This window comes from Narcine bancroftii, chromosome 3 (genome assembly GCF_036971445.1).
Source record: "Narcine bancroftii isolate sNarBan1 chromosome 3, sNarBan1.hap1, whole genome shotgun sequence".
Lineage (NCBI taxonomy): Eukaryota > Metazoa > Chordata > Chondrichthyes > Torpediniformes > Narcinidae > Narcine > Narcine bancroftii.
Window position 1 is genome coordinate 202,914,710 of NC_091471.1, and position 26,807 is coordinate 202,941,516.

Sequence of the window (26,807 nt, forward strand, 5' to 3'; positions counted from 1 at the left end):
ACGTATGTGCCAAACGAACTCCAATACACGAACCTACCCCGCATGCGCCAAGTGAAGACTCACGCACATGCACAGGGATCAAGATGGCAGTGTCCAGCCTACTGACCCCGAGATGCCAACAAGTAGGCACATTTTGGCTTTTACATGTCCTGTATCCCTTTTTATAGTTTGTCAAATACAACATAAACCATGTAAATTTTCTAATTTTTCTTCATATAATTTTAACAAATTTTCCATCATATGTGCGGATGGTTCCAATTGTAGCATTCATGGAATTCAACAAGAGGTCTATTGATGGAAGCACTATTCTGATCTGGCACAGTGTCCTAGCACTGGCTCCAAAACATAACAATGAGGATTTGATTAGGAGGTAAAAGGAAAAGGCAATTTTTTTTTATCTACAGCTAAATAAAGTTTATAGCCAACTACGTAGCCTTTATTATTTTTATATTGCAATTTTTAAAAATTAATTAGAAACCATTTATATTCCTAATAATATCTCTGAATATGAAGAATATCAGCAAAAGGCACCCCCAAGTGCCTTGTGAAAAACTTGTCAGATGAATTTCTAGGTCAGTACTTCCTTACAAAGCTACCTGCAGCATATTCATAGTTCAGATCTTGCAAACACAACTCCAGGGTTCAGAAGGCCAGTGAGCAGAGCATTCTGCATCCAAGGGACACAGCAAGATCTCCCCCAGTGTTTTCCCCACATAGTGTCTTTTGTTACAAAGTTCACAAAAATCTCCCCAAGTGTATTCCTCAATCCAGTCTAGTGTCAGAATCACTTCACATTTTCTGTTTTTTATAATTAACAATGATTTTGGTTGCTGAACTGATGCACTTTTTGTTTTGTTTCTGTCTCATCTACCTTGCACTTCTCTCTTCATCTCACCTATCTAACTATGCACAATTTTTGCTCCTGGTAAATACTGATCTAATAATTTACAGGTAACCCCATATTTGCTGTTTGACTTCTAGAAATTCACCACTAACAAAGTTACAAACCACTATCCAAAAAATTCAAAGATAGGGAATAAAATTAGCTTTTACTAAATTTCTGTGGAAAAGTGTATTTTTTTAAAATTATGTTTCTCAATGCATGCCCACAGTTCTTTCCTAAACATAGAACAGCTTTTTTTCCTGCACACATAGGTTCTCCCAAAAATCCAAATAATAGAACACAGTAAAAGAACCTTCAGTCCATTTAGTTTTCTGACTATTCTTCCTTATCCCAGTGACCTGCATCCAGACCATAGTCCTCCATACCCCTCCTATCCATGTACCTCTTCAAATTTTTCTTCAATGTCAAAATTGAGTCCACATTCACCACTTCAGCTGAAAGCTCTTTCCACATTCACACCACTCTCTATATGCTACTGATGTTCCCTTTAAACATTGCCCCATTCACCCTTCAAAGTGCACATTTATTGTCAGAATACATACGTGAAATCACATACAACCCTGAAATTCTTTTTTCCTCCAGGTCAGGCAGGATTTCTACTGATTGGTGGTGCAAAAAAACAGAACTAAAAATATGTATACATAAGAGAGAAATGGAAAGAAAGAAAAATGCAAAAAAAACCTAAAAATAATCAGTCATAAATAATGGCAAAGTAAGAGTGCTTAAATGAGTCTCTGATTTTTAAAAATATTTTATTAAAAAACCATATTACATACATTAAAAAAATACATATAATCCAAAAACTCATTCATTTAAGCACTCTTACCTGAAATTCTTTTTTCCTCCAGGTCAGGCAGGATTTCTACTGAATGGTGGTGCAAAAAAACAGAACTAAAAATACGTATACATAAGAGAGAAATGGAAAGAAAGAAAAATGCAAAAAAAAAACTAAAAATAATCAGTCATTAATAATGGCAAAGTAAGAGTGCTTAAATGAGTCTCTGATTTTTAAAAATATTTTATTAAAAAACCATATTACATACATTAAAAAAATACATATAATCCAAAAACTCATTCATTTAAGCACTCTTACTTTACCATGTGTATATGTAAACTACTCTCCTACTACCCACCCTCCTCCCATGTGACCACACCCACCCCTTCCCCCCACCCACCCCTTCCCCCTCCCAATGCCAACTAACCTATCCCCCCCATTAAAAAAAAGAAAAGGAAAAAGAAAAAGAAATGATGTAATTAATTACCATGGATTAGAGTAACACTACAACTATGTGGTCGGAGAATTCAAAATTTAAACCCATATGATCCAAATAAGGGCTCCAAGTTTTATGATAAAAAAGTTATCACGTAAATTATATATTATTTTTTTCCAATGGAATACAAGATTTTAGTTCCATATGCCATCAATATATACTCAAATTAGTCTCATTTTTCCAAGTAATCGCTAAACATTTTCTGGCTACACCCAATGCTAATCTCAAAAATGCAATTTGAAATCTAGTTCATCTTAATTCTAAACTCAACTTCTTAATATTTCCTAACAAAACTACTGATGGATCGAATACAAATTTTACTTTAAAAATAACTTCTAAAATATTCTTAAATTGCTTCCAAAAAGGTTTTACCTTTTTACTTGACAAAGTAGAATGTAAAAAAGAACCTATTTCCTTCTAACAGCAAAAACAGAAATCTGAAGAAATTATATTATATCTTTTTTAATTTTTCTGGATATAGTTGATGTATAAAATTAACTAAATATAGTTGATGTATAAAATTATAATGAACTAACTGATATCACACGTTAACAATTTTAGTCATACTATCTTTACATAAATTTCTGCAATCATCTTGATTAATTATTATTCCTAAATCTTTTTTCCCAATTTAACCTAGATTTATGCAAATCTAACTTAGACATTTTATTCTGTAATAATGAAGATATTTCAGATATAAATCCCTTCTTCCCACCATCTGTAAATAAAATTTCAAATTTAGAATGTCTAGGTAACCGCACAGTATGTCCAAGATTATCCAATAATAAAGTTTTAATTTGATAATAAGAGTATTTGATGATATTTCATATTTTTCTTTCATTCTTTGAAAAATAAAATAGCATGCTTCATAACAATCTTGTACCAATTTAATTCCTTTTGATCCCATAATTTCAAAAACTAATTATTAAGCACAAAAAGAAAAAAGCTTATTTTGATATAAGGGTGTTTGACCTGAAATGTTCCCTCGAGCACCTATTACATCATTTATTTTATTCCATAATTCCATAAAATGTATCAAAATAGGTGAATTATTATTACATAATAATTTAGAATTCCATTTATAAATAAAATAATCCATCTTCTTCTCACCAATTTGAGATAATTAAATGTTTGCCCATGCCAATAACTTTTCCAAATCAAACATGTGATTAATAAACTTTAATTGTACTGCTTTATAATAAGTTTGAAAATTTGGAATATGTAAACCTCCGAATTCATATTTCCAAGTTAATTTGTGTAAAAATACCCTTGCCATTTTATCTTTGCATAGAAACTTTCTCACAATAGATTTCAAACCTTTAAAGAAATTTTGAGGAATCTTACAAGAGATTGAAAAAAACTGAATCCTAGGAAAATATTCATCTTAATTAACTCTTCTTATTAATGTAATCAGTAAATCTTTCCATCGATTCAAATCATTTTTAATTTTATCAAGCAATGGTAAATAATTTAATTCATACAAATGACTAAAATTACTATCTACTTTAATACCTAAATATATAATTTGATCCGACCATTTAAATCTAACAATATTTTTACAAGAAGCATAAACAACTTCTGCTAATGGGATGATCTAACAATTTTCCCCTCAATTAATTTTATAACCTGTTATTTCACCATACTGTTCCAACCTATCATGTAACCATTTTAAAGAATTCTGAGGTTCTGTTAAATATATCAAAATATCATCTGCAAAGAAATTAATTTTAAATTCATCAAACTTCACTTTAATACCCTTAATATTATTATCTTGCCTTATCATCTGAACCAAAGATTCAATAACTAATGCAAAAAGAGCTGGTGACAAATGGCACCCTTGTCTAGTAGATCTATTCAATATAAAAGGTAAAGATAACTGTCCATTTGTCACAACTCTAGCAGTATGAGTTTTTCCAAGTAATCGCTAAACTTTAAATAAAAAAAAACTCCATTCTATTCTTTCAAATGTCTTCTCTGCATCAATGATATAACCATTGGTAGGTTGGATTCCTCCCGAGAAATATTAATCAAAGAAATCAATTTCACAATATTGTCCGCTGAATATCGATTTTTAATAAATTCAGCCTGATCCAAATGAATCAAACCTGGTAAATATTTTGCCAATCTATTTTCTAGAACCTTTGTTACAATCTTATAATCAACATTTAACAATGAAATAGGTCTACAAGATCCAATTTTCAAAGGGTCCTGATCTTTTTTTAAAAATACTGTAATAATTGCTTGAGAAAAAGAATCCAGAAAAGAATAAACCTTTGTCGCCTTTTTCACTACTTCCGTCAACAATGGAATTAATAAATTTTTAATTATTTTAGTAAAATTCAGAAGTAAAACCATCTTTGCCTGGGGATTTCCCAATAGGCATAGATTGAAATGCTTTATAATCTCTAGAAGTAAATGGAACATCCAATTCTTTAATATCCAAACTACTCAAAGAAGGTAAATGAAGGTCAGATAAAAAAAAACTTTCAATTTCAACTTTTTTATCTAATGTATATAATTTTACACAAAATTCCCTAAACACATCATTAATCTCTTGAGGTTTACATGAAATCATTGAATCCTTTCTAATAGCATTATTGTTCTTGAAACTTGTTCTGTCTTTAATTTCCAAGCTAAAACTTTGAGCTCTTTCCCCTAATTCATAATATCTTTGTTTAGTTCTTTGTAATAACTTCTCAAATTTATGTTTGTAATGTATATCATAATTTCATATTAATCAAACATACTTTTTAAATCTCCATTGAATTCTGTTGCAAATCTTTTTCTAAAATTTCTATTCCTTCTTCAATTTATTAATTTCAGATGAATATGGTTTCTTAATTTTAGATGTAAAACTAATAATTTTTCCTCTCAAATATACCTTTAAAGCATCCCATAAATTTACTATTAACTGAATCCCTATTTATTTTCAAAAATTGCTGTATTTGATCTCTTATAAAATTACAAAATTCTAATTTACTTTATTTTTAAAAGAATTGAATCTCCATCGATACACATCAATCTTTTCTAAACCTATACATATTATTGAGAATAATCTGACAATATTCTACTCTTATACTCAGCTGATATAACATGACCTTGTAATTGTGCCAATATCAAAAATAAATCTATTCTACAATAAGAGTCATGTCAAAATGAAAACTCTTTCTCTTTAGGATTTAATTTCCTCCATATATCGACTAAATTCATATCTTTCATTTTAACATTATCAACTTTTTTGCCATTTTAGTCCTATATCACCACCATATACAGCACAGAACCTGATTATGTTTTTTGAAGATTTGTCCAATAATGGATCCAAACAACAATTAAAATCACCCAATGAGTCTCTAAATGAGTTTGTTGTTTAGGAGTCTAATGGAGGAGGAGTAGCAACTATTCCTGAACATGGTGGTACCTGTATGACTCTTGTGTCACCTATACCTCTTTCCTGATGGCAGCAGCAAGAATAGAGCATGGTGTGGATCCTTGATGATAATAGCTGCTCTCTGACAGCAGCATTCCCTGTTGATTTTCTCAATGGTGGGAAGAGTTTTGCCTGTGACGTACTAGGCTGTTTCTACTACTTTTTGCAGGGCTTTCTGCTCAGAGGTATTGGTTCCCCTCATACCAGGCCATGATGCAGTCAGTCACCTCACTTTCCACTACATATCTGTAGAAGCTTGCCAAGGTTTCTGATGCCACACCGAATCTTCACAAACTCTTGAGGAAGTAGAGGGACTGACATACTTTCTTCACAATGACATTAGTATGTTGGGTCCAGGAAAGATCCTCTGAGATGGTGACTTCCAGAAATTTGAATTCACTCAAGCTCTCCACTTCTGATCCCCCAATCATCAGTGAATCATACATCTCTGGTTTTCCCTTCCTGAAGTCCACAGTCAGCTCCAAGGTTTGGTGACTGAGTGACTCTCAACCCATGGCCTCGAGTTTTTGTCTCACCTAACATCAGTTGAAAAAGCCTATTTGTATTTGCTCTTACTATATTCCTCATAATAGGAACATAGGAAGTAGGAACAGGAGTAGGCCAAAAATGGCCCATCGAGCCTGCTCCGCCATTCAATACGATCATGGCTGATCTAATTTATGACCTAACTCCACCTACCTGCCTTCTCCCCATATCCCCTAATTCCTCTATCATGTAAAAATTTATCTAACCGAATTTTAAATATGTTTAATGAGGCAGCCTCAACCACTTCCCTGGTTAGAGAATTCCAAACATTCACTACTCTCTGGGAAAAACTATTTTTCCTCATCTCTGTCCTAAATCTACTCCCCCGAATCTTGAGATGTTGTGTATCTCTATCAAATCTCCCCTCATTCTTCTAAACCTCACAAAATAAAGCCCTCATCCCTGTAGTCTGTTCCTTGTAAATCTCTGCAATCATTCAATCTCAATCTTTCTGTAGTTAGGTAACCAAAACTGCCCAAAATTGGCCTCATCAACGAACAACTTTAATATATCATCCCAACTCTTGTACTCAATACTTCAATTTATGAAGGTCAATGTGCCAAATACTCTCTTTACAACCTATCAATCGGTGTTGTCTCAGTGATTTATGTATTAAATCCTAATAATAATAATAAAATTTTCAACATACTCACATCAAAAGCAGACTGAGATTTGTCAATTTTCAGTTGAATATTAGTTGATGTTTGAGGCTCATTCATCCCCAGTTCAATCTTTCCTGAAGAACCAATGGCTGTACATTGTATGCTGGTGGGATCAAAATCAGGACTTCTATCATACTTTCTACAAATGATATCACAGTAAAACAAGATCTCAAAAATCAAATTTAAAAAACATTAATCCCTTTATCAGACTACTATGACCGTTGTACAACACACATCACAAGTAAACTGCATGAAACAACAAATATGATTTGACTCATTTTTGACAGACACAGCTACAGGTAAAATTAGTTTCAATCAAAGTGCACAATCCTCTACAGAAAGCTTAATAACTTAGTATTGCTGCTGCTTGGTTTACTCTTTCACTTTCAGATTCAAAGAAATTCTAAAAGAATAGCAAAATTGGAAAATGCTGCAAATAGTCCACTGAAAGGTCAGGCTGTAACTGTGGGAAGAGAAACAGAGACAACATTTTAAGTTGAAAATCCTTCATCAGAATCATGATGAATAATCTCCAATCTAAAACAATGACTTGTTTCCCTTCCAGCATTTTGTTTATGTTGTTTTCCAACAATAGCATTTTTTTAAAAATTTTCACTTACTGAATTAACACCTGGCTTCAATGTTTATGTGTTCGACATAGTTATTATTCATTCAATTCTGAACACAAATTGATTCAGATTTATCACAAGAAAATGGAAAGCAACTTATGTTAATGTAACAGCATTACCATTGTAAAGATCCAAAAGCACTTGGGTCATGATCAAACAAAATCTGACCAAACTATCCAGGGAATTATGAAGGGAAGTGATCGAAAGACTGGTCAGAGGAAGGTTTTACAGAGCATAAATAACCAAATCATAACTGAGCAGCCAAAATTAGAGGAAAAAAAAAAATCAGAACTTTGGGATGGGGTCTGGAAGAGGTTACAAAGTTAGGGAGTGTTAAAATTACACAGCTATTTTAAGATTCGGGTGCAGAAGACATGGGGTAAAAGATGAAGGGACGGAGCAGTAGGATTTACGCAGCTGAGTTTGTACAAGCTCCTTTATGATAGATAAAAGAACTGGAATAATCAATGTGTAAGTAATAAGACAAAGATGTAGTTTAAGCACTTAAATGTGGTGAGGCAGTAGCTTACATAGGAAGAGTTACCATGGTGAAAGCAGATGGTCTTAATGAAGGAGACAAGGCTAATCTGAAAGATGAAAAAAAATGCAGTGGTTGTTTCAGAGAGTTGATTGGCAATTGAAATGTGCTCATGACTAGAGAATTGGGATTGCATCAGGACTTCAATTATCCCAGTAGTTAGTGGGAGAAATTTCTACTAATCTAGGACAAGCAGTGCAAAAAAAGTGTTGGTGCTAGGTGTTGTCAACTTGCAAGTGGAAACTGACAGCGTGCTTGTCAGTGGTTAGAGCACTGGTCTTGTAAACCAGGGGGTCGTAAGTTTGTTCCTCGTTGGGGCCTCATTTCTGCAAGGGTTGCTGGTCAAAGTGGCGACTCTCTCTTCCTTATAGTAAACAAAGTTAAAGAATTTAATGTATGCTGCATTCTAAATGTAGTATTATGTAACAATAATGGAACCTTTATCTTTATTTGATGTTGCTCAGCGGCAGTATAGGTGACAAACAGGAGAGGCCATGGATAGATTTGTGAGATTTCAGAGATAATGGTGTAGGGGCAATAAGAGAAACCAGAAAAGGAACGATGGAAACGTTGTGCTCAGAAAGGCCGTGAAGGGAGAAACTAAAAGGTGCAATTAATAGACTGGTGGTCTCAGTCTTTCTGCCAACACACTTTTGATTGGGGGTTCAAGGGGCCAGGGTAGAACATCTAATGAAGAGAAGAAAAGATACTGAAATTATGATACATTTTGATAGGGGATAGCAGAACACGATTTTACTTTACATAGTCCAGCAGGGCCTAGTGACGAATGGATGTCAGCCATCAGCCACAAACTTTCAAGTCTACATTCTTCAGACAAGTCAGTGTAAGAAATAACAATCCAGGTAAAAATACATCATGTGCTTACTGGAATCATTGAGATAAAGGAGCAAGCTGCAGAAGTGTCCAGTTCAGATCATACAGTACAAGGTGAGCACTCTAAGATCTGAACTGGACACTTCCGCACCTTGCTCTTTTATCTCACTGATTCCAGTAAAGCTCTTGATGCATTTTTACCTAGTTTTTCAGATTCAAAGATACAAATGGTGCAGCACATGAAGAAATAAGTTGTAATATTTCAAGTATACAACAGCAATCTACAAAAAGCTGAAAGAAACCTTATTCTAAGATCTGGATAACTGGATCTCAAAGTCACACCATTTTATCTCTAAATTGTCTATAAATGCTCCTCCTGGAGGTACAAGGGATGTTCCTACTCACTTTGAGAGTTGTGGGAAGTCCTCAGCTCGCTCTACATATTTGGGTGATGCCACTTTGGACTGATGATCTGTGGTCTGCAGTGGAGAGCTCTGCTGTCTGGCTGCCATTGCTTGATGCCGACGTGGTGGTAAGTTTGACTGTAAGCGGTTTGGCTTGTTTATAAAACTGCTCGAATTCTTCACTCCCGTGAAGTCAGCTTCTATCAAATGTCAGATCCATAAAATAAGAGTTGTACAGCATGGAAACAGACACTTCAGCCCAACTCAACCATGAAGGCCAAGATACCTATTTATGCCAATCCCATTTGCCCATATTTTGGCAAAAATATCTCTAAACCTTTCCCATCCAGGTATATGTCCAACTGTATTTTAAATATCATAATTGTATTTGTTTTTACCAACCCACCCAGCACCTTATTCTTGAACCCATCATCCTTGTGCCCACTCAGATTGCCTTTAAATCTTTCCCCCTTCACCTTAAGCTCTGGCAAAAAAGATCAATATTTTCTACACCCCTTATAATTTTATAAACCTTTACAATGTTACTCCTCAGATTCCTTCACACCAGGGAAATTGCCCCACTCTAGCCAATCTCTCCTTAAACTTCACACCCCTCAGTTCAGGCAACATTCCTGTGAATCTGCACCTGCTCTAGTTTAACCACGACTATCTTAAATTGTGGTGACCAGAACATCACACAATTCTCCACAGTGGTTTAGCCAATGGCCTATACAACAGTAACCTGACAAAATGACTCCTGTACTCAGTGCTTCGACTGACGAAGTGAAAAATACCATTGTGCCTTCTTCACTATTCTGTTTTACTGTGTTGTTACTTTCAGGGAACTTGTACTTGCATCTGATCTTCCCAAAATATATTCATTTACCCAAACATCCCAAAATACTTCACACTAACTCGTGTTAAATTCCATCAGCCATTCTCTTGCCCATTTTCTCAGTTGATCTAGATTAGTTTATCTGTGCCTCAAAACAGTGGGCAGTAGAATGAATTCCTGCAATGCTCTTCATGGCATAATTGTCATTCAGAGGTGATATCAGAAAATATACATCAGTCACGAGGACCTGTATTTCAATATCAAGAATATTCTCCCACGTTTAACAAGCTAATAAACTTCACAGTATTATTTTACTGCCAATTTCCAAATCATACCTCCAGTACAATCACCAGATTCCAATTTTTCCTTACCAGAGTTGACATTCATTGGCTTCTTCGCTCTTTTTCCTTGAACTTTGCTCCATGTTCCTCTTTGAGAAACTTGTGTAAGTGGTCTAAGGTTCTGAAGAAGAGCACTATGTCTGAAGAAAATAAATAAGTAGATAAAAAACATTTTGTTGCAGCCAATGGGATGAATTACAATGCAACAGGGACACTAAAAAAATGAAGTAATAAAGGTTTTGTATTTAAGTGCACACAGCACAAGAAATAAAATGCATGACCTTGCATTATATCTACACATGGGCAGGTCTGATGTTATGGCCATCACATTTGTGGCTTAAGAATGGATGTAATTGGGAGCTGAATATCCAAGAATACACAGTGCATTGAAAGGTCAGGCAGGTAAGAACAGGGGGCAGCATGGCTCGATTGGTAAGGAATAATATTAAATCATTAAAAAAGGGTGACATAGGATCAGAAGATATAGAATCATTGTGGGCCGAGTTAAGAAATGATAAGGATAAAAAGAAACTGTTGGCAGTTATGTACAAACCTCCAAACAGTAGCCACAAAGATCAGCGTGTACAGAGCCGTTGTCATACCCACGTTCCTGTTCGGCTCAGAATCATGGGTCCTCTATCGGCATCACCTACGGCTCCTAGAACGCTTCCATCAGCGCTGTCTCCGCTCCATCCTCAACATTCATTGGAATGACTTAATCACCAACATCGAAGTACTCGAGCTGGCAGAGTCCGCAAGCATCGAATCCATGCTGCTAAAGACCCAACTGCGCTGGGTGGGTCACGTCTCCAGAATGGAAGACCATCGCCATCCCAAGATAGTGTTCTATGGCGAGCTCTCCACTGGCCACCGAGACAGAGGTGCACCAACGAAGAGGTACAAGGACTGCTTAAAGAAATCTCTTGGTGCCTGCCACATTGACCACCGCCAGTGGGCTGATATCGCCTTTAACCGTGCATCTTGGCACCTCACAGTTCAGCAGGCAGCAACCTCCTTTGAAGAAGACCGCAGAGCCCACCTCACTGACAAAAGACAAAGGAGGAAAAACCCAACACCCAACCCCAACCAACCAATTTTCCCTTGCAACCGTGCCTGCCTGTCCCGCATCGGAATTGTCAGTCACCAACGAGCCTGCAGCAAACATGGACATACCCCTCCATAAATCTTCGTCCGCGAAGCCAAGCCAAAGAAAAAAAAACCATGATGTGGACAATAATTTATAACAGCAAAAAAAGGTGTGTCAGAGGGTAATGTTATGGTGGTCCTGAAGGATTTTTAACATGCAAGTAGATTGGGAAAACCAGTTAGGACTGGATCTCAAGAGAGAGAATTTGTAGAAAGTGTTGAGATGGCCTTTTAGAGCAACTTGTTGATGAGACCATGAGGGAATAGTGATCACAATATGATTGAGTTCAATTTGAGATGTAACAAGGACAAAGTAAAGTCAGTATTTCAGTGGAGTAAAGGAAGTGGCCAAAGTAGATTGGAAGGGGGCACTAATTGGGAGGACAACAGAGCACAATGAATGCAATTTCTGCAACAAATGAGAAAGGTGCAAGATAAATACAGACCAAAAAAAAAAGGAAATATTCAACTGGAAAAATGTCACAATGGTAGCTGACAAGGGAAGTCAAAGGAAACATCAAAGCAAAAGAAAAGGCATACAAGGAAACAAAAATTAGTAGGAAGATAGAGGATGGAAGATACTAAAAAATACTCAAAGAGAAAAAAGATGAAGTAGAAAATAATATCAAAGAGGATACAAAAAGCTTCTTCAAGTGTATAGAGTCAAAGAGCAGATACAAGACCATTAGAAAATGATGTTGGAAAAATATTAATGGGAGACAAGGAAATGGCAGAGGAACTAAGTGAGTATTTTGCAACAGTCTTCACTGTGGAAGACATTAGCTGTGTGCCAGATGTCAAAGGGTATCAGCGTAGGAAAGTGAATGCAGTTACTATTTCAAGAGAGAAGGTGTTCAGAAGCCTGAATGGTCTAAGGGTGGAAAAGTTCCCTGGACCAGATGGATTGTATCCTCACGTTCTGAAAGAAGTAGCAATAGAGATAGTGGAAGAATTCTTGTAGGGTCCTGGAGGATTGGAAAATCGCAAATATCACCCCACTATTCAAAAAAGGAGGGAGGCAGCAGAAAGGAAATGTTAGTCTGACATCAGTAGTTTGGAAAATGTTGGAGTCGACTGTCAAGGATGAGGTTACAGAGTACTTGGAGGCATATGACAAGATAGAGCAATACCATAATATAAGAGAAAACATACTAGCATGGGTAGAGCATTGGCTGATTGGCGGGAAGTCGAGAATCCGAATACAGGGATCATACATTGGTTGGCTGTCAGTTGCTAGTGGTGTTCCACAGGGATCAGGGTGAGGCCACTTTGTTTCAGATGTTATTTTAATGATTTGGATTATGGAATGAATGGCTTTGTGGCCAAGTTTGCAGATGATATGAAGGTACCAGTAGGTGGAGGAGCAGGTAATGTTGAGGAAACAGGGAGGCTGCAGAAGGACTTAGATTGAGATAATGGGCAGTAAAGTGGTAAATTAAATATAATGTCTGAAATTAGATGGCCATGCACTTCAGTAGAAAAAAAATAACAGGCAGACTATTTTTTTTTAATGGGGAGAAAATTGAAAATACCTAGATACAAAGGGATTTGGGAGTCCTCATGCAGGACTTGCATGTCAAGTTGATAGTGAAGGCAGCAAATGCAATGCTGGCATTCATTTAGAATGCAAGAACAGGCATGTGATAAAAAAGGGCAGCACTGCCAGAGCTGCCGCTGGTGCAGACCCAGAGAGTGGAGCAGAGACACATCAGGGTCCAATTGCCGTCAGCTAAGTATAAGCTTTAAACGGCATGTTATGGTGATTTTAAAAATCTTGCAACTTGATCGGTAGGGGCCATGATGGGTTGCATACTCAGGGGAAGCAGAGGACTGGCACAGGGCATCGAAAATGGGGAGACCATTCCCCCATTTGAGAAGCAGAAGAGATGACCAAAGAGACGGTGATCACGGCGGCAGACCAGCGAGGGACTGAGGCTGAAGAACACATAGGCAACAGACTGTTGTTGACTTGGTGTGAGGAACCCATACAGGCTATGGGCAACTCCGGTCAAGGAACTTGCACCAGGCTGTAAACTGCTGGATTCTGACTGAAGGAGTACCAGGTATTGGAACCAAAATGCAAGAGGGTGCAGAAGACACTGAGGGCTTCCTGATTGTGTCAGAGGTTTGGATCTGGAGCTTGGGTTGCCGATGTTTTGGAATGAAGACTGTGTGGCTGTGAGAACGGAGGCGAATCTATGGACACTCAGTGACTCAAGGGGGGGGGGGGGGGGGGGAGGGAACTCTCTTTAACTGCTCTTTCTCCAATTGTAAGGGGTGCCAGGCAATTTGTGCTGATGCCAAATCTTTGTCTTACAATAGACTAAAGGAAATTTAGTGTAAGATCACATTTTTTGTTTTATAACATGTCAATAAAAGAATCTTGAATAAGGCACTCGTGAGTCTCACAGACTATTGTGAGCAGTTTTGGGCTCCTCATTTAAGAAAGAATGTGTTGACATTGGAGAGGGTTCAGAGCATGTTCACAAGAATGATAATCCTTTCATTGTCACTGGGTATAAGACAGGGATTGATAAATTCTTGATTAGCCAGGGCATCAAATGCTACAAGGAAGCCAGAAAATGGGGCTGTGGGAAAATGGTTCAGATCATGATTAAATGGCACGGCAGATTCAATGGGCTGAATAGCCAATTTCTGCTTCTGTCTTATGGTCTAAACACATTATCCAAATATTATAGTACGACAATATGGAGAAAGTGAACAAAAATATTATAATTTACAGTCAAATACAATCTCACACCAAGGTTTTGGGCAGTAGCAACATTAATTTCTGGAGTAAAAATACAAGCTTCTCTGGATATTTTGTGAGATTAGGCATTGCAGAAGTTAACCAAGTCCAAATTAACCAACTCAGGTTGGTCAAGTTTTTGAGGCATTAGTTTGGACAGTTGGCTGACTTCTGCCATCTATGACAAATGACTTTTGCTATGTTGCAGTTAAATTTTAAATTATATTAATCAAGCTGAAATAATTACCTGCTAATGTTTTATTCTTACCTATTATAATTAGGGAAAATGTTAAAAGTTTTAGTTACACTGAGAACTCGTGTCTTTGAAGTCTTTAGTTTTTCATTTATTTGTTCACAGGATGTAAACAGAACAAATATAAGTTGTATGTCGGTGGGTTTATGAAGTTCCACTTTTTTTTTTAAAAAGTTCAACTGTAAAGCACTTGATGAGCCAAGGTGGCCACTGCATAAATGTAACAACAGATAAGAGTGGTAATATATGGTAGTAGGATGATGTGATACAAGTTAATTGCAAAATGATGAAGACCCATTTTTAGCTGAATTGAAGGGTGCAGCTGTGTTAGCAAATACAGGTCACTCTACACTGAAATATTACATACAGAAGACAGATGACTTCATCTTTCATAAAATGGGCCTCCTCATGTGCATTAAACACCAAAGATGCTGCTTCTCCTTAGTACAGAGACTTGCTTCCTGGTGAAGCAACAGTCGAGTTTAAGATACCTGTATTAGTAATGAGGGAATCAGGTTACAAGATTGAAGCCAGAGCAAGAGCTACCTGCCTCTTTGGCTTGGCTTCGCGGATGAAGATTTATGGAGGGGTAATGTCCATGTCAGCAGCAGGCTCGTTTGTGGCTGACAAGTCCGATGCGAGAGATTAGATGCAAATTTATCATTAATTCAAGAGAACTTTGTGGGCTTCTTATACAACCCCTTCTGGGTGTAAAGCATGAAAGTGTGACAACTTCAGATAAGGGCCAATACATCAATCACATAGGATATGGCCACCAACACAGAATTAAATATACTGTGTATATTTGTATATGTTGCCTGGAATGCAAATAGACGCATGGAACTGTAACAACCACAAAAAGATTTTGCAGCAAGGGCTGTATTTTATAAAATCAAATTCCTCTGAAAATGATTTCATTAGAGATACTTCAACAAAACTTACAAGACCCAATGCAAGCTCATAGAAATTATTGCCGTATATTTTCTCAAATTTGAACTAGTGTAACTTGCGGAATGATGTACTTTCAATGAGTTTGGGTAGACTGAGAACACAGGCTATATGGAGGGAAACCAAGGAACAATGAAGACTTTCAGAGGTTTTTACACAGTGCTCAACAAAAGAATATTCCAGTTAAAAGTAAGGACAGTAAGGATATGGGAAGCCAGCCTTGGATCACTAGGAATATAGGAAGGTATCAAACTAAAAGCTTGTGCATACAAGGTCAGCAAGAGCAGTGGGAAAACTTTGAAAAGCAACAAAGAATCACAAAGCAAGCAATAAAGAAAGGGAAGGTAGACTATGAAAACAATGTTGGTAAATGTGAGGTTATCCACTTTGGATATCAGATTATAATTTAAATAACAAGTGATTGCAGCACACTGCTGTGCAGAAGGACAGTGCTTGTGCATGAATTGCAAAAGGTTGGTTTGTAGCTGCAATCGAGAATGCAAATGGAGGGAGGTACCGGCTTTGGAGGAGGGAGGTACCGGCTTTGGAGGAGGGAGGTACCGGCTTTGGAGGAGGGAGGTTCCGGCTATGGAGGAGGTCCAGACGAGCTTCACCAGGTTGATTCCAGAGATGAGAGGGTTAGTCTATGTGAAAAGATTGAGCGTCTGGGAGTGTATTCGCTGGAATTTAGAAGAATGAGATGGATCTTATAGAAACGTACAAAATTTATGAAAGGCATAATTATACAGAATACTGTATATGAAGGCATGCAAGACCCCTCCCCCCCCAATTTAACCTGGGAATATTAATTTTTTAAAAACTGTATGTGTTTTAGTGTATTTACGGTAAGCAGGTCCATATTTTAGTGTATTACAGGCAGGCCAGGTCTTGTGAACCCCATCCTTGATGATCGCCATGTTTTATTGGCGTTGTTGAACATGTTCTATGTCCGTGATAGTGGCAGCAATGTTGGCAGTTGAGCTCGGAGGCAGTTAAGGTTAGGGGTGGCGATGGTGCTCAGGTTGGGGGAAGAGTCAGGGTTAGGAGCAGTGGTGCTTGGTGGGATTCAGGCTAGGAGCAATGGTGCCCCTTGGGGAAATCCCTCCCTCCCTCCCTGATACTGGGGCCAGGCAGCAATACTGTGCTCTCCAAAATGTCACCTTTGCGTACAAGACACGTGGCAGTTTCTCGGAGAATTTTTTGGGAAAAAGTGGGGAGGGGGTGTCTTGAATGCCACCAAAACTGTATTTGTGAAATAATGGCATTTTGGAGAACAATTTTTTGACTCAATTTCTGGGGGGGGGGGGGGGGGGGGTGGGTGGTGCAACTTTTACACAGATACTACTTTTGATCACTTCATTCAAGGCTACAAGAGCTTGGATTGCTGGAACTGGGTGGCAAGTCCGCATTCAGGGTGTTGGGAGTTCGGATGGATGGGCAGCCAGGGAGAGGATCTGCAGTTGGAGCATCAGGAGCTCCGGTGGGCGGTGCAAAGATTCGCGTTTGGGGAGTTGGGAGATCGGATGGGTGAATGGCTGGGCAGAGGTTTCGCAGACGTGGTGTCAAATTTTATATAGGATTGACTATTACATGAGTATACACAGTTAGTTGTTTCCATTGGTGGGGGAAAACCAAAACTCAGGGTCATAGCCTCAGAATTTGGTAGTTGATTTAGGATGGAGACGAGGAGGAAATGCTTTTCCCAAATGGTGGTAAATCTATGGAATTTGCTGCCCATTGAAGCAGAAGAGGCTACCTCAATAAATATATTTAAGACAAGATTGGATAGACATTTACAAAGTAGATAAATTAAGGGACATGGAAAAAAGACAGGTAGGTGGTGATTAGATTATCAGATCAGCCATGATCCCATTGAATGGCAGAGAAGAACAGAAGGGCTGGTTGGCCTACTCCTGCTCTTATTTCTCATGAGAATTTGGTAAAAATGTACCTGGATAATAAATCTTGTTGTTAATGCCCATATCAGGCAGCAACTAGTGATATAGAAATAAAGACTTTGCAGAACAAAACACACTGATGTCATCCTAAAACTCACTATGATTTCCAGTTACTTTATTTGTATATTGCCATTAAATTTGTGCCCAAAGTACCCTTTTAACTGGACAGCAATTTGAATCAATCAACCTCTCTTGCTCATTATTTAATTTCTTAAGGTCTCCAATTATTGATGGCTTTCAAAATGTATTTACAATTTTTTCCCTCAAATATTCCTTCACAATCTCTATTCCTCACTCAAACCTTTCTTTCTCCTTATTGTTCATCTTGTACCAAATTTAAACATTGAATTTATGAACTCTAATGCATCTCAGATGCATTAAAATCTCAGATTTTTTACTTCATCTCATAATCCATGTTTTAATGGTTGAGGAAATATAGCATCACTCTGCACAAAGGCCAAAGATTTTTTAAAAATGGAACTTGCATGGCTCCAGCAGTTCTGTCCCAAACATTTAAAGGAGATCCCCATTTAGGATAGATGACCTTACTATCCTTCACTCTTGCAAATCCTAGGATATGTTAAAACAGGATTCCTTAGTGCTTACAGCAATTAAAAAAAAAAAAAAAATATATATATATATATATATATATATATATATATACACAAAATCTTATATTCCATTACAAGATTTTGAGCTCATTAATTGAACTAAGTATCAACTAAAATCAACAAATGCATACCTTTGGTTAAAGCCAAGTGAAGAGTAACAATTTGAAGTCCATTTTATCATCCACTCCCTTAATGCCCATGTTTTACATCACATTTGGCTAAAATTTCATAATTCAATGCAAAATGAATACATACTTACTTGGATCCTCCCCAAGAAGACTCAATCTGAAGGCAAGTGAACCATCACGGAAAGAGTACAAATACTATTCATGGGATAAATTTCTCTCTAATTATAGCTCATGCTCTAATTCCACCTCCATCCATTGATCCAGTTTACACACTACTCGTGGAGGACTTCCATCTATTGTCCAAGTTTGCATGGGGAATTATTTCAAGCCTCATGTGCAGCAGTTGGAAAACTGCACATCTTCACCTTCAACACACACTGCTTTATTACCATAGCGTATTGATTACATCTGCTCTGCACATTCACAACAATTTATGCTCTCAAATCATGAGTCATTTGAATCACCATGCTTCCATCCTTTTGCAAATACTGCCATAAAATGTGAAGCAGTCAACTAAAATTCTTAAGGCAGAAAAAACAAAGGCATAATTATCTTTAAAATTTTAAGGATTGAACCTACTTTTCTCCTAGTTCTTCTATGTATACATCAACTGGTCCATTGTCAGGGCTGACTGCCTGAATATGTGCATTGTAGCACTTCCCATCATCCAAACAGACCTAATGGAGGATTGTAAAGGAATTTAAAATGTATACATTTCCTCACATTTTTCATTATTCACATCATCCAAAACAATAGTTTCATAAAAAATTAATGTTTTAAAAAAAGATGTCAATAATATAAACTATGACAGTGGAATGAGGAAATAGGATTTAGACAAAAATCAAGGATAATAATGATATAGGTTCCAGTTTCATGGCACCCAGATGATCAGAGAATCTTTTCAGGGCCAAATCATTGAGGGTCTTTCACAGGTATCTGAGGAGATTCGGCATGTTGCTGAATATTGAATTAATTATCTGCAGGTGTACTGTGGATAAAATATGGATTGCTGCATTATAGCCCAGTTTGAAAGCTTGAATTTTAAAGATTTTTTATTCAAAACAGTTTTGCTTTTTTTGAACAGAGGGTAATTGAAAGTAAAATTTAAATTACTGAAAGGTAATTTTTTCAGATATCTACAAGTCAGACATTTTGCTCAGTCCAAGCTTTCTGATTTTCCACGGATTTCTGAAACAAATCTTCTTGATTACTTTTTGACTTTCAATTTTCTCATAGAGGCTCAATATCAATTATTTGCAGTAATTTGATGGATTTGAGAACAGTTTCTCTAGTTAAGATTAAGAGTGATTGGGAGCATGATTTGGATTTGTCACTTCCAGATGAGGACTGGGATATTATTCCAAATTTGATTAATGAATCCTCATTTTGTGCACCACATTGTTTGTTACAATTTAATGTTGTACACAGAAAACATATTTTAAAAGTTAACTTGCTTCTAGTTTGATCTTGATCCATTATGTGATAAATGTAAAAAAATTGAGGCCTCATTGATTCACATGTTTTGGGCTTGCCCTAGTTTAGAAATGTTTTGCAAAAATTACTTTCAAACTTTATAATTAATCATTTTTAAGGTCACATTAGAACCATGTCCCTTAATTGCTCTGTTTGGTTTTTCTCAAAAAGAGGAAATACTGTTGACTTCACCTCCGAAGCAAATTTTAGCTTTTTCCTCATAGATAGCTAGATGAGCAATTCTCATGAAATGGAAAAAAAGTATTTCACCTGTCCATACCTAATGGTTACAGGAGGTTATGTCCAAAGTTTAGAAAAAAAAAATCAAAGTCAAAGATGAATTTTCATAAGATGTGGGGCCCATTAATGGAGTACACCATAATTTAATGAATTAGGGTGTTTGGATGCTGCTGAATAGTGCTGTCTGGTCTCCGAGTGTCTTCCTTCATTTCTTATTTTTATTTGATATGCAGTTGGCCTTGATTGGAAGGAGGGGTTTGATTATTGGGGGGGATGGTGGTGGTTTTGCTTTTTTTCTTTTTCAATATTTTTAATTTAGTGGGTTTGATCTGAAAGGGTACACAATTTATATCATGTATAATCAAGGTTTTATTTTAAATTTCAATTTTTTTTGGCCTTTTATCATAAGCAAATGCATTAGATCTCTCTATGTGTATTTTTTTTAAATTAAACTCAAAGATATTTTAAAAAAAGAACGCTTGAATGCCCAGGAACATAATAGGCTGCAGAGTGGGAAACAACCATGTCCACCACGGGCACTGACACTGGCCACATTCAAGTTCACTGCAACGTGTATGAGGCACAGTGCGAAAGTTTGCTTTGTGGACAGTCCATCGAAGCAACACAAGTTTAATGCAAGTTTTAAAAAAAGATGGGGGGAAAAGAGTGAGAGATCAATTAGCACAGCACAAAATAAACATTATTTTACGAGTACGAGATTCATTCAGGAGTCTGAAAATGGCAGAAAAGATCCTTGAATCTAGTAGTCTGAGTTCACATTCATGAATCTTCTTCTTGACAAGCTGAAGAGAGCATGAATGGGGTTGGGAATAGTCCTTTTACATTTTGGTTGCTTTTCCAAAGCAGCTATAGTTATAGTGGAAAAAAAAGTGAAACACAGAAGTATCCAAATGCTGAGATTGTAGTTAAAAAAATGCTGGAGGAACTCAGCAGGTCTTGCAGCGTACATGGAGGTAAAGATATAATAACCACTGATCCTTAGCCCTTCAAGATGTGAATAAAAAGCAGGCAGGTGCCTGAATTAAAAGCTTGGGAGAAGAAAAAGGCAAGGGGAAGAACACAGGTTCACAGACAGGTGTAAATTCGATACAGATAGAAGTGCTGGCTGGGGGAGGAGTCCAGACCAACAGAAGGTGTTAATTGCATGAGAGGTAAAAATTAATTAGGCCTGTGTGAAAGGGGGCAGAGAAAAGGGACACACAGAGCTGGGAGAGGGCAACAATGGTTGGGGTGGGGTTAATGAAAGACAGAGAAGTCATTATTAATGCCATCTGGTTGGCAGGTGCCCAGTCGAAAGAGGAGGTGTTGTTCCTCCAATTTGCCGCTGGTCTTAGTCTGGCAGTGCATGAGACCATGGACAGACATGGAGGGGAATTGAAATGGATGGCCACTGGGAGATTCGTGCTATTGTGGCGGATAGAGCTGAGGTGTTCAACAAAGCAATCTCCCAGTCTGTGTCCAGTCTCTCCAATGTTGAGGAGAGCAACTGATGCAGTAGATGACCACTGCAGATTCACAAATGAAATGCTTCACTTGGAAGGACTGTTTAGGGCCCAAAATGAAGTGAGGGAGGAGATGAGGGCTCAACTGCAGCATCTCCTGCAGTCAAAGGGAATGTACCAAGGGGACTATTGGTGGGGAGGGAGAAGTGGACAAGGGAGTTACAAAGGGAGTGGTCCCTGCAGTAGGTGGAGAAGTGGAGGGGAACACCCTCCAACTGGATAGCATTAGTAGTGACTTACCTGGCTTTCATTAAACACCCTCTCCCCCCCACTCCCAGCTTCCCTCATCACCTTTCGCCAGTTCTGTATCTCTCCTCCTTTCTTCTTTCTCCTTTCTCCTTTCTCACAGGCATATCGATTCTCACCTCTCTCCTTATCATATCCAAATATTACCTTTTGTTGGCCTGGAATCCTCTCCCAGCCAGTATTCTGTTCTCCTGTTTTCTGCTTGTTTTTTTGCTTATTCCTTGAAGACGGGCTCAGGCCCAAAAGTCAGCAATATTTCTTTGTCTCAGATAAATTTTGAAAGACTGGCTGAGTTCCTCCAGCATTTCAGGTGTTTTTAACCACAATCAGAGCCTCTGCAGACTTTCGTGTTTCACCCAGTCTGGCAGAACACAAGACCTTGGACAGACATGTCAGCAATGGAAAGGGACAGGGAACTGAAGCAGGTGACTACTGGGAGATCCACACTATTCCATCAGACAGAGCCAAAGTGCTCAACAAAGCAATCTCCCAGTCTGTGCCATGTCTTTCCAACAGGAGTACTGGATGCAGTAAATTCACAAATAAAGTGTTGCTTCACTTTAAGGACTGTTTGGGGCCCCAAATGATGAGTAAGGAGGTGTGGGCGCAAGTGCAGCATCTTCTGCAGTCACAAGGGTAGAGATGCCAAGGGGTGATTGGTAGGGGAGAAGTGAATGAAGGAGTCACAGAGGGAGGGATTCTTGTGGAAGGTGGGTAAGGGAGGAGGGAAGATGTGTCGGGTGGTGGGATCACATAGTAGGTAGCGGAAATGGTGGAGGATGGTAGGATGAGGACAAGGGAAATCCTGTCCTTGATGCACGTGGGGTTGAAGGGGGTCAGGAGAGATGTGCAGGGAATGGAGGATATGCAAGTGAGAGCAGAGTCGATGGTGGTAGAGGTGAAGCCATGATTTTTGAAGGAAAACATCTCGGATGATCTGTCATGAAAGACTTCATCCAGGGACCACATGCAATGAAGACTGAAAAATCGAGAGAAAATAATGGAATCCTTAGACGGGACAGGATAGGAGAGGTATAGTTGAAATAGCTGTGAGATTTGGTGAGTTTGTGGAAGATGTCTGGCAAGAGTTTGTCTCCCGTGATGGACAGAGAGATCAAGTAAGTGAAGAGTGTTGCTGGAGATGGGCTGTGAATTTGGGATCAGGGTGGAAATTGGCAGCAAAGTGGATGATGTTGACAAGCTCATCATGGGTGCATAAAGAAGCACCAATGATGTAGCAGAGGAAGAGTTTGGGAGCCTTGCCTGTATAAGCTTGCAGCATGATTGCTCCACAAAGCCAACAAAAAGTTAGGAGTAGCTAGGGGCCATACAGATACCCATGGCTACCTCATTGACTTAGAGATAGTCGGATGAGGGGGAGTCACGTGATGGAGTAGTGGCCGGACGGGTGAACTCCAGCCCTCTCCAGAAAAGTCGGGAAAAACAAGAGAAAACACAAAGGCACAGAAATAAAAGTTACAGAAAAGTGAGTATAAAGGTGGAAAGAAGATGGCGACAAAAAAGAAAAATCGAAGGCAACGGTAAAAAGAGAGGAAGAGAAGACAAAGGAGGAAAAAGGTGAAGGCCTTACCTGTCCGAAGAGGCCCGCTGCGGAGAGAGAAACCCGCTCCCTCAGGTCGGTAAATAATGGACTACAAAAATGGCTCGCAGAGCCGAGTAAAAGTGCGCAACTGCGCATGCGCGATTCTTCGCGCATGCGCGATGCGAATGGAAAAAAACACACCGACGGGAGGGGGGACCAGCTGGGGAGTCGATCTCCACAGCCGGCAACGACAGCTGCAGAACACCTTGCAGCAAGAAGAGACCACAGAAGACAATAGAAACAAGAAAGAAGAGGAGGAAAGGGCAACAAAGAAACAACAGATGGTCAACCCAGAGGAAGAAGAAGAGGAAGAGTATGGTGAAATAGAAGAAGAAAAGAAAGGCAAGGTAAAGGATATACTTGCTCTTATTAAAGGATACATGGAGTCATTTAAAGAATGGCAAACACAGGAATTTAAGGATTTAAGAAAAAGAATAAACAACACAGAAGAGAAAAAAATAAAATGGAGATGACCTTAACAGAAATGGGAAAAAAAATGGACAAGATGGAAGAGCGGGCAGTAGCAGCAGAAATTGAGGTAGAAGACTTAAAAAAGAAATTGGAGAAATCTAATAAAAAAACTAAAGAGACACAAGAACTACTAGCTCAAAAAATAGATACAATGGAAAACCATAACAGAAGAAATAACAGAAAGATAGTGGGCCTTAAGGAAGATGAAGAAGGCAAGAATATGAGGGAGTTTATAAAAGAGTGGATCCCTAAGACCCTAGGATGTCCAGAACTACAGCAAGAATTGGAAATAGAAAGGGCACATAGAGTATTGGCCTCTAAACCACAACCACAACAAAAACCAAGATCTATTGTAGTAAAATTCCTAAGATATACTACAAGAGAAAAGGTACTGGAGAAGACAATGGAAAAAGTAAGAGAGGGCAACAAACCACTGGAGTATAAAGGGCAAAAAATCTTCATTTATTCAGATATAAGTTTTGAACTCCTAAAGAAGAGAAAAGAGTTCAATACAGCAAAGGCGATTTTATGGAAGAAAGGGTATAAATTTATACTAAAGCATCCAGCGGTATTGAAAATATTTATTCCAGGACAACAAAACAGACTATTCTAGGATCCAGAAGAAGCACGAAAATTTGCAGAACAATTACAAAAATAGACTGAGGGAGGAAGACGGGTAATGAGAGTTAAAATGATCACGATTGATATGTATGTGGGTAAAGACAAAAATAGACTGAGGGATGAAGACGGGTAATGAGAGTAAAAATGATCACGATTGATATGTATGCGGGTAAAGAGGTATAAGAGTGAATAGAGACAATGAGCATACATGAATGTATCTGTACTTAGAGGAAAATATAGATAGTATAGACAAGAATTAATAAGGGAAGGTAATGGAATAGAGAGAATAAGGAGGGAATTAAAAGAGTGACCTTTGTGACATATGAAAAGTGAAATCTTTTCTGGGGGAGGCGGGGTGGGGGGGAAATAGCGGTCATTGCAAAATCAGTTGACGCTTGCGAGTGGATTCGCAAATCCAAATGGAGAGGGGAGATGTGGTTGTCCGACAAGGGATAAAGAACAACTCAGGAGGTGAAGGGGAGATTGGGGATAAATAAGATAGAAATAGGAGAATAAGGAAAATGTTGGATGTTGTAGGAATGTTGTCTTATAAAGAGTTGAAAATAAGAAAACAGAAATGGAAAAGGAGGAAAGGTAATGATGAAAAAACGGAAAGAGAAGATAAACAAAATATAAAAGGGCTACGCTGAACTATATGTCTTTAAATATTAATGGAATACATAACCAAATTAAAAGGAAGAAACTACCAAATTTAAATGAATAAATGTATTCCATTAGAAAAAATAACATATTGGTTAAGAAATAATATTGAAATATTCGAACAAGTATAGGAGCCTTACATTAAATACAATAGCGAAAACCTACCGGGGACAAACATTACCTAAGTTGATGGAAGGAGAAGGAAAGAAAAGAATGGACTCAGTAGAATTGCTGGTGTAATTTTGTTGAATGACAACATTGTCTGACTGGCTTAATGCAACCTAGATTGTATACCTAAAATGGATGAGGGGGGGGGTGGGGGGGTGGTTTGGGAGGAGAGGGGGGGGGAGAAAAAGTCACTGTATATGTGTGAAAAAGAAATAGTGTATATCATGGGTAATGTGATTTATGGTGTGAAAAATAAAAAAATGAAAAAAAAAAAGTCGGATAGGTCAAAGGAGGTTATTGATGGCGAGGACAAGTTCTACCAGCTGGAGCAGGATGGTGGTGGAGTAGTTATACCTCTTGATAATGAAGTTGGGGAAGTTCAGAATGGGGTGGTATATGTAAATACAGTTCAGACCATCAAAACTCTTGCAGTCTGCAAAGTTCAAATTTATTGTCAGAGTACATACATGAAATCTGATACAACCCTGAGATTCTTTTACCATGTTGACCAGGCCAAATTTCTACTTATTGGTAACTATAAACATAAACAAAAGAAATGTAAACAAAATGCCTGTGCAATTCAGAAAAAATAAATAGATTGCACGTTATTTATCACTGAATACTAAGAGCATTTAAACAAGTGTCTGATTGAGTCTGTTGCTCAGTAGTCTGCTGGTGGAGGAGTAGCAACTGTTCCTGATCCTGCTGGTGCGAGTCTTGTGGCACCTAGATCTCTTTCCTGATGGCAGCAGTGAGAACAGAGCATATCTAGGGCGATGTGGATTCTTGACAATTGCTGCTGCTCTCCGATGGCAGTGTTCCATACTGATGTTCTCAATGGTGGGGAGAGTTCTGTCTATGATATACTGGGCTCTATTACCTTTTACAGGGCTTTGTGCTCAGAGGCATTGCTGCCACATACCAGGCTATGATGCAGGCGATCATCACATTTTCCATTACACATCTGTAGAAGTTTGCCAAAAGTTCAAATATTATTCCAAGTCTTGGGGGAGACGGCGGCCCCGGCCTCGGTCGAGTGAGGCAGGCGGAGGCCCCGGTCCGGACAGGGAGTGGGAGGCGGCGGCCCCAGTCCAGGCACAGGGAGAGCAGCGGCGGCCCCAGTCCAGGCACAGGGAGAGCAGCGGCGGCCCCAGTCCAGGCACAGGGAGAGCAGCAGCGGCCCCGGCCCCGGTCCGGGCGAAGGGTAGACGGCGGCGGCCCCGATACGGGCAGGAGCAAGGGGGAGACGGCGGCCCCGGCCTCGGTCGAGTGAGGCAGGCGGAGGCCCCGGTCCGGGCAGGGAGTGGGAGGCGGCGGCCCCAGTCAGGGCACAGGGTGAACTGCGGCGGCCTCGGCCCCGGTCCGGGCAGTATGGATCGACCTAGGAGGGGAGGCAACCTGCATAGGAGAAGGCCACTCCGATATAAAACCTACGACCCAAGGACCTCGCTGCCATGTCCCAGCTTGCTTGGCCACGGCACACGAACCATGGGTGTAAAGGGTGGGGCCAGTACTGCGCGCACTGCACTCCACCTAAAAGCTCCTTTGCGCAGGCCCGAGGACAGGTCCACGTCCTCCCCCTCCACGTCCTCCCCCTCCACGTCCTCCCCCTCCACGA

General features: G+C 38.8%; 1 protein-coding gene and 1 long non-coding RNA gene across 5 annotated transcripts in view; one reads left to right on the forward strand and one right to left on the reverse strand.

Annotated features, from left to right (window-relative positions):
* otud4 (OTU deubiquitinase 4) overlaps positions 1 to 26,807 on the reverse strand; it is a 95,449-nt gene that overhangs the window by 13,367 nt on the left and 55,275 nt on the right. For 3 of the 4 annotated variants that reach the window (XM_069926318.1, XM_069926321.1, XM_069926322.1), the window contains 4 exons: positions 18,764 to 18,861; positions 10,422 to 10,531; positions 9,217 to 9,415; positions 6,802 to 6,949 (listed from right to left, as the gene is read on the reverse strand). In XM_069926318.1, coding sequence (XP_069782419.1) covers positions 6,802 to 6,949; positions 9,217 to 9,415; positions 10,422 to 10,531; positions 18,764 to 18,861 — 555 coding nt within the window. The remainder of the gene's footprint in view (positions 1 to 6,801; positions 6,950 to 9,216; positions 9,416 to 10,421; positions 10,532 to 18,763; positions 18,862 to 26,807) is intronic. The other variant, XM_069926320.1, reaches the window with a different exon arrangement.
* The window catches only part of LOC138758032 (uncharacterized), a 31,371-nt gene continuing 13,038 nt past the window's right edge, over positions 8,475 to 26,807 (forward strand). The window contains exon 1 of the long non-coding RNA XR_011354067.1: positions 8,475 to 8,584. This is a non-coding gene — a long non-coding RNA (uncharacterized lncRNA). The remainder of the gene's footprint in view (positions 8,585 to 26,807) is intronic.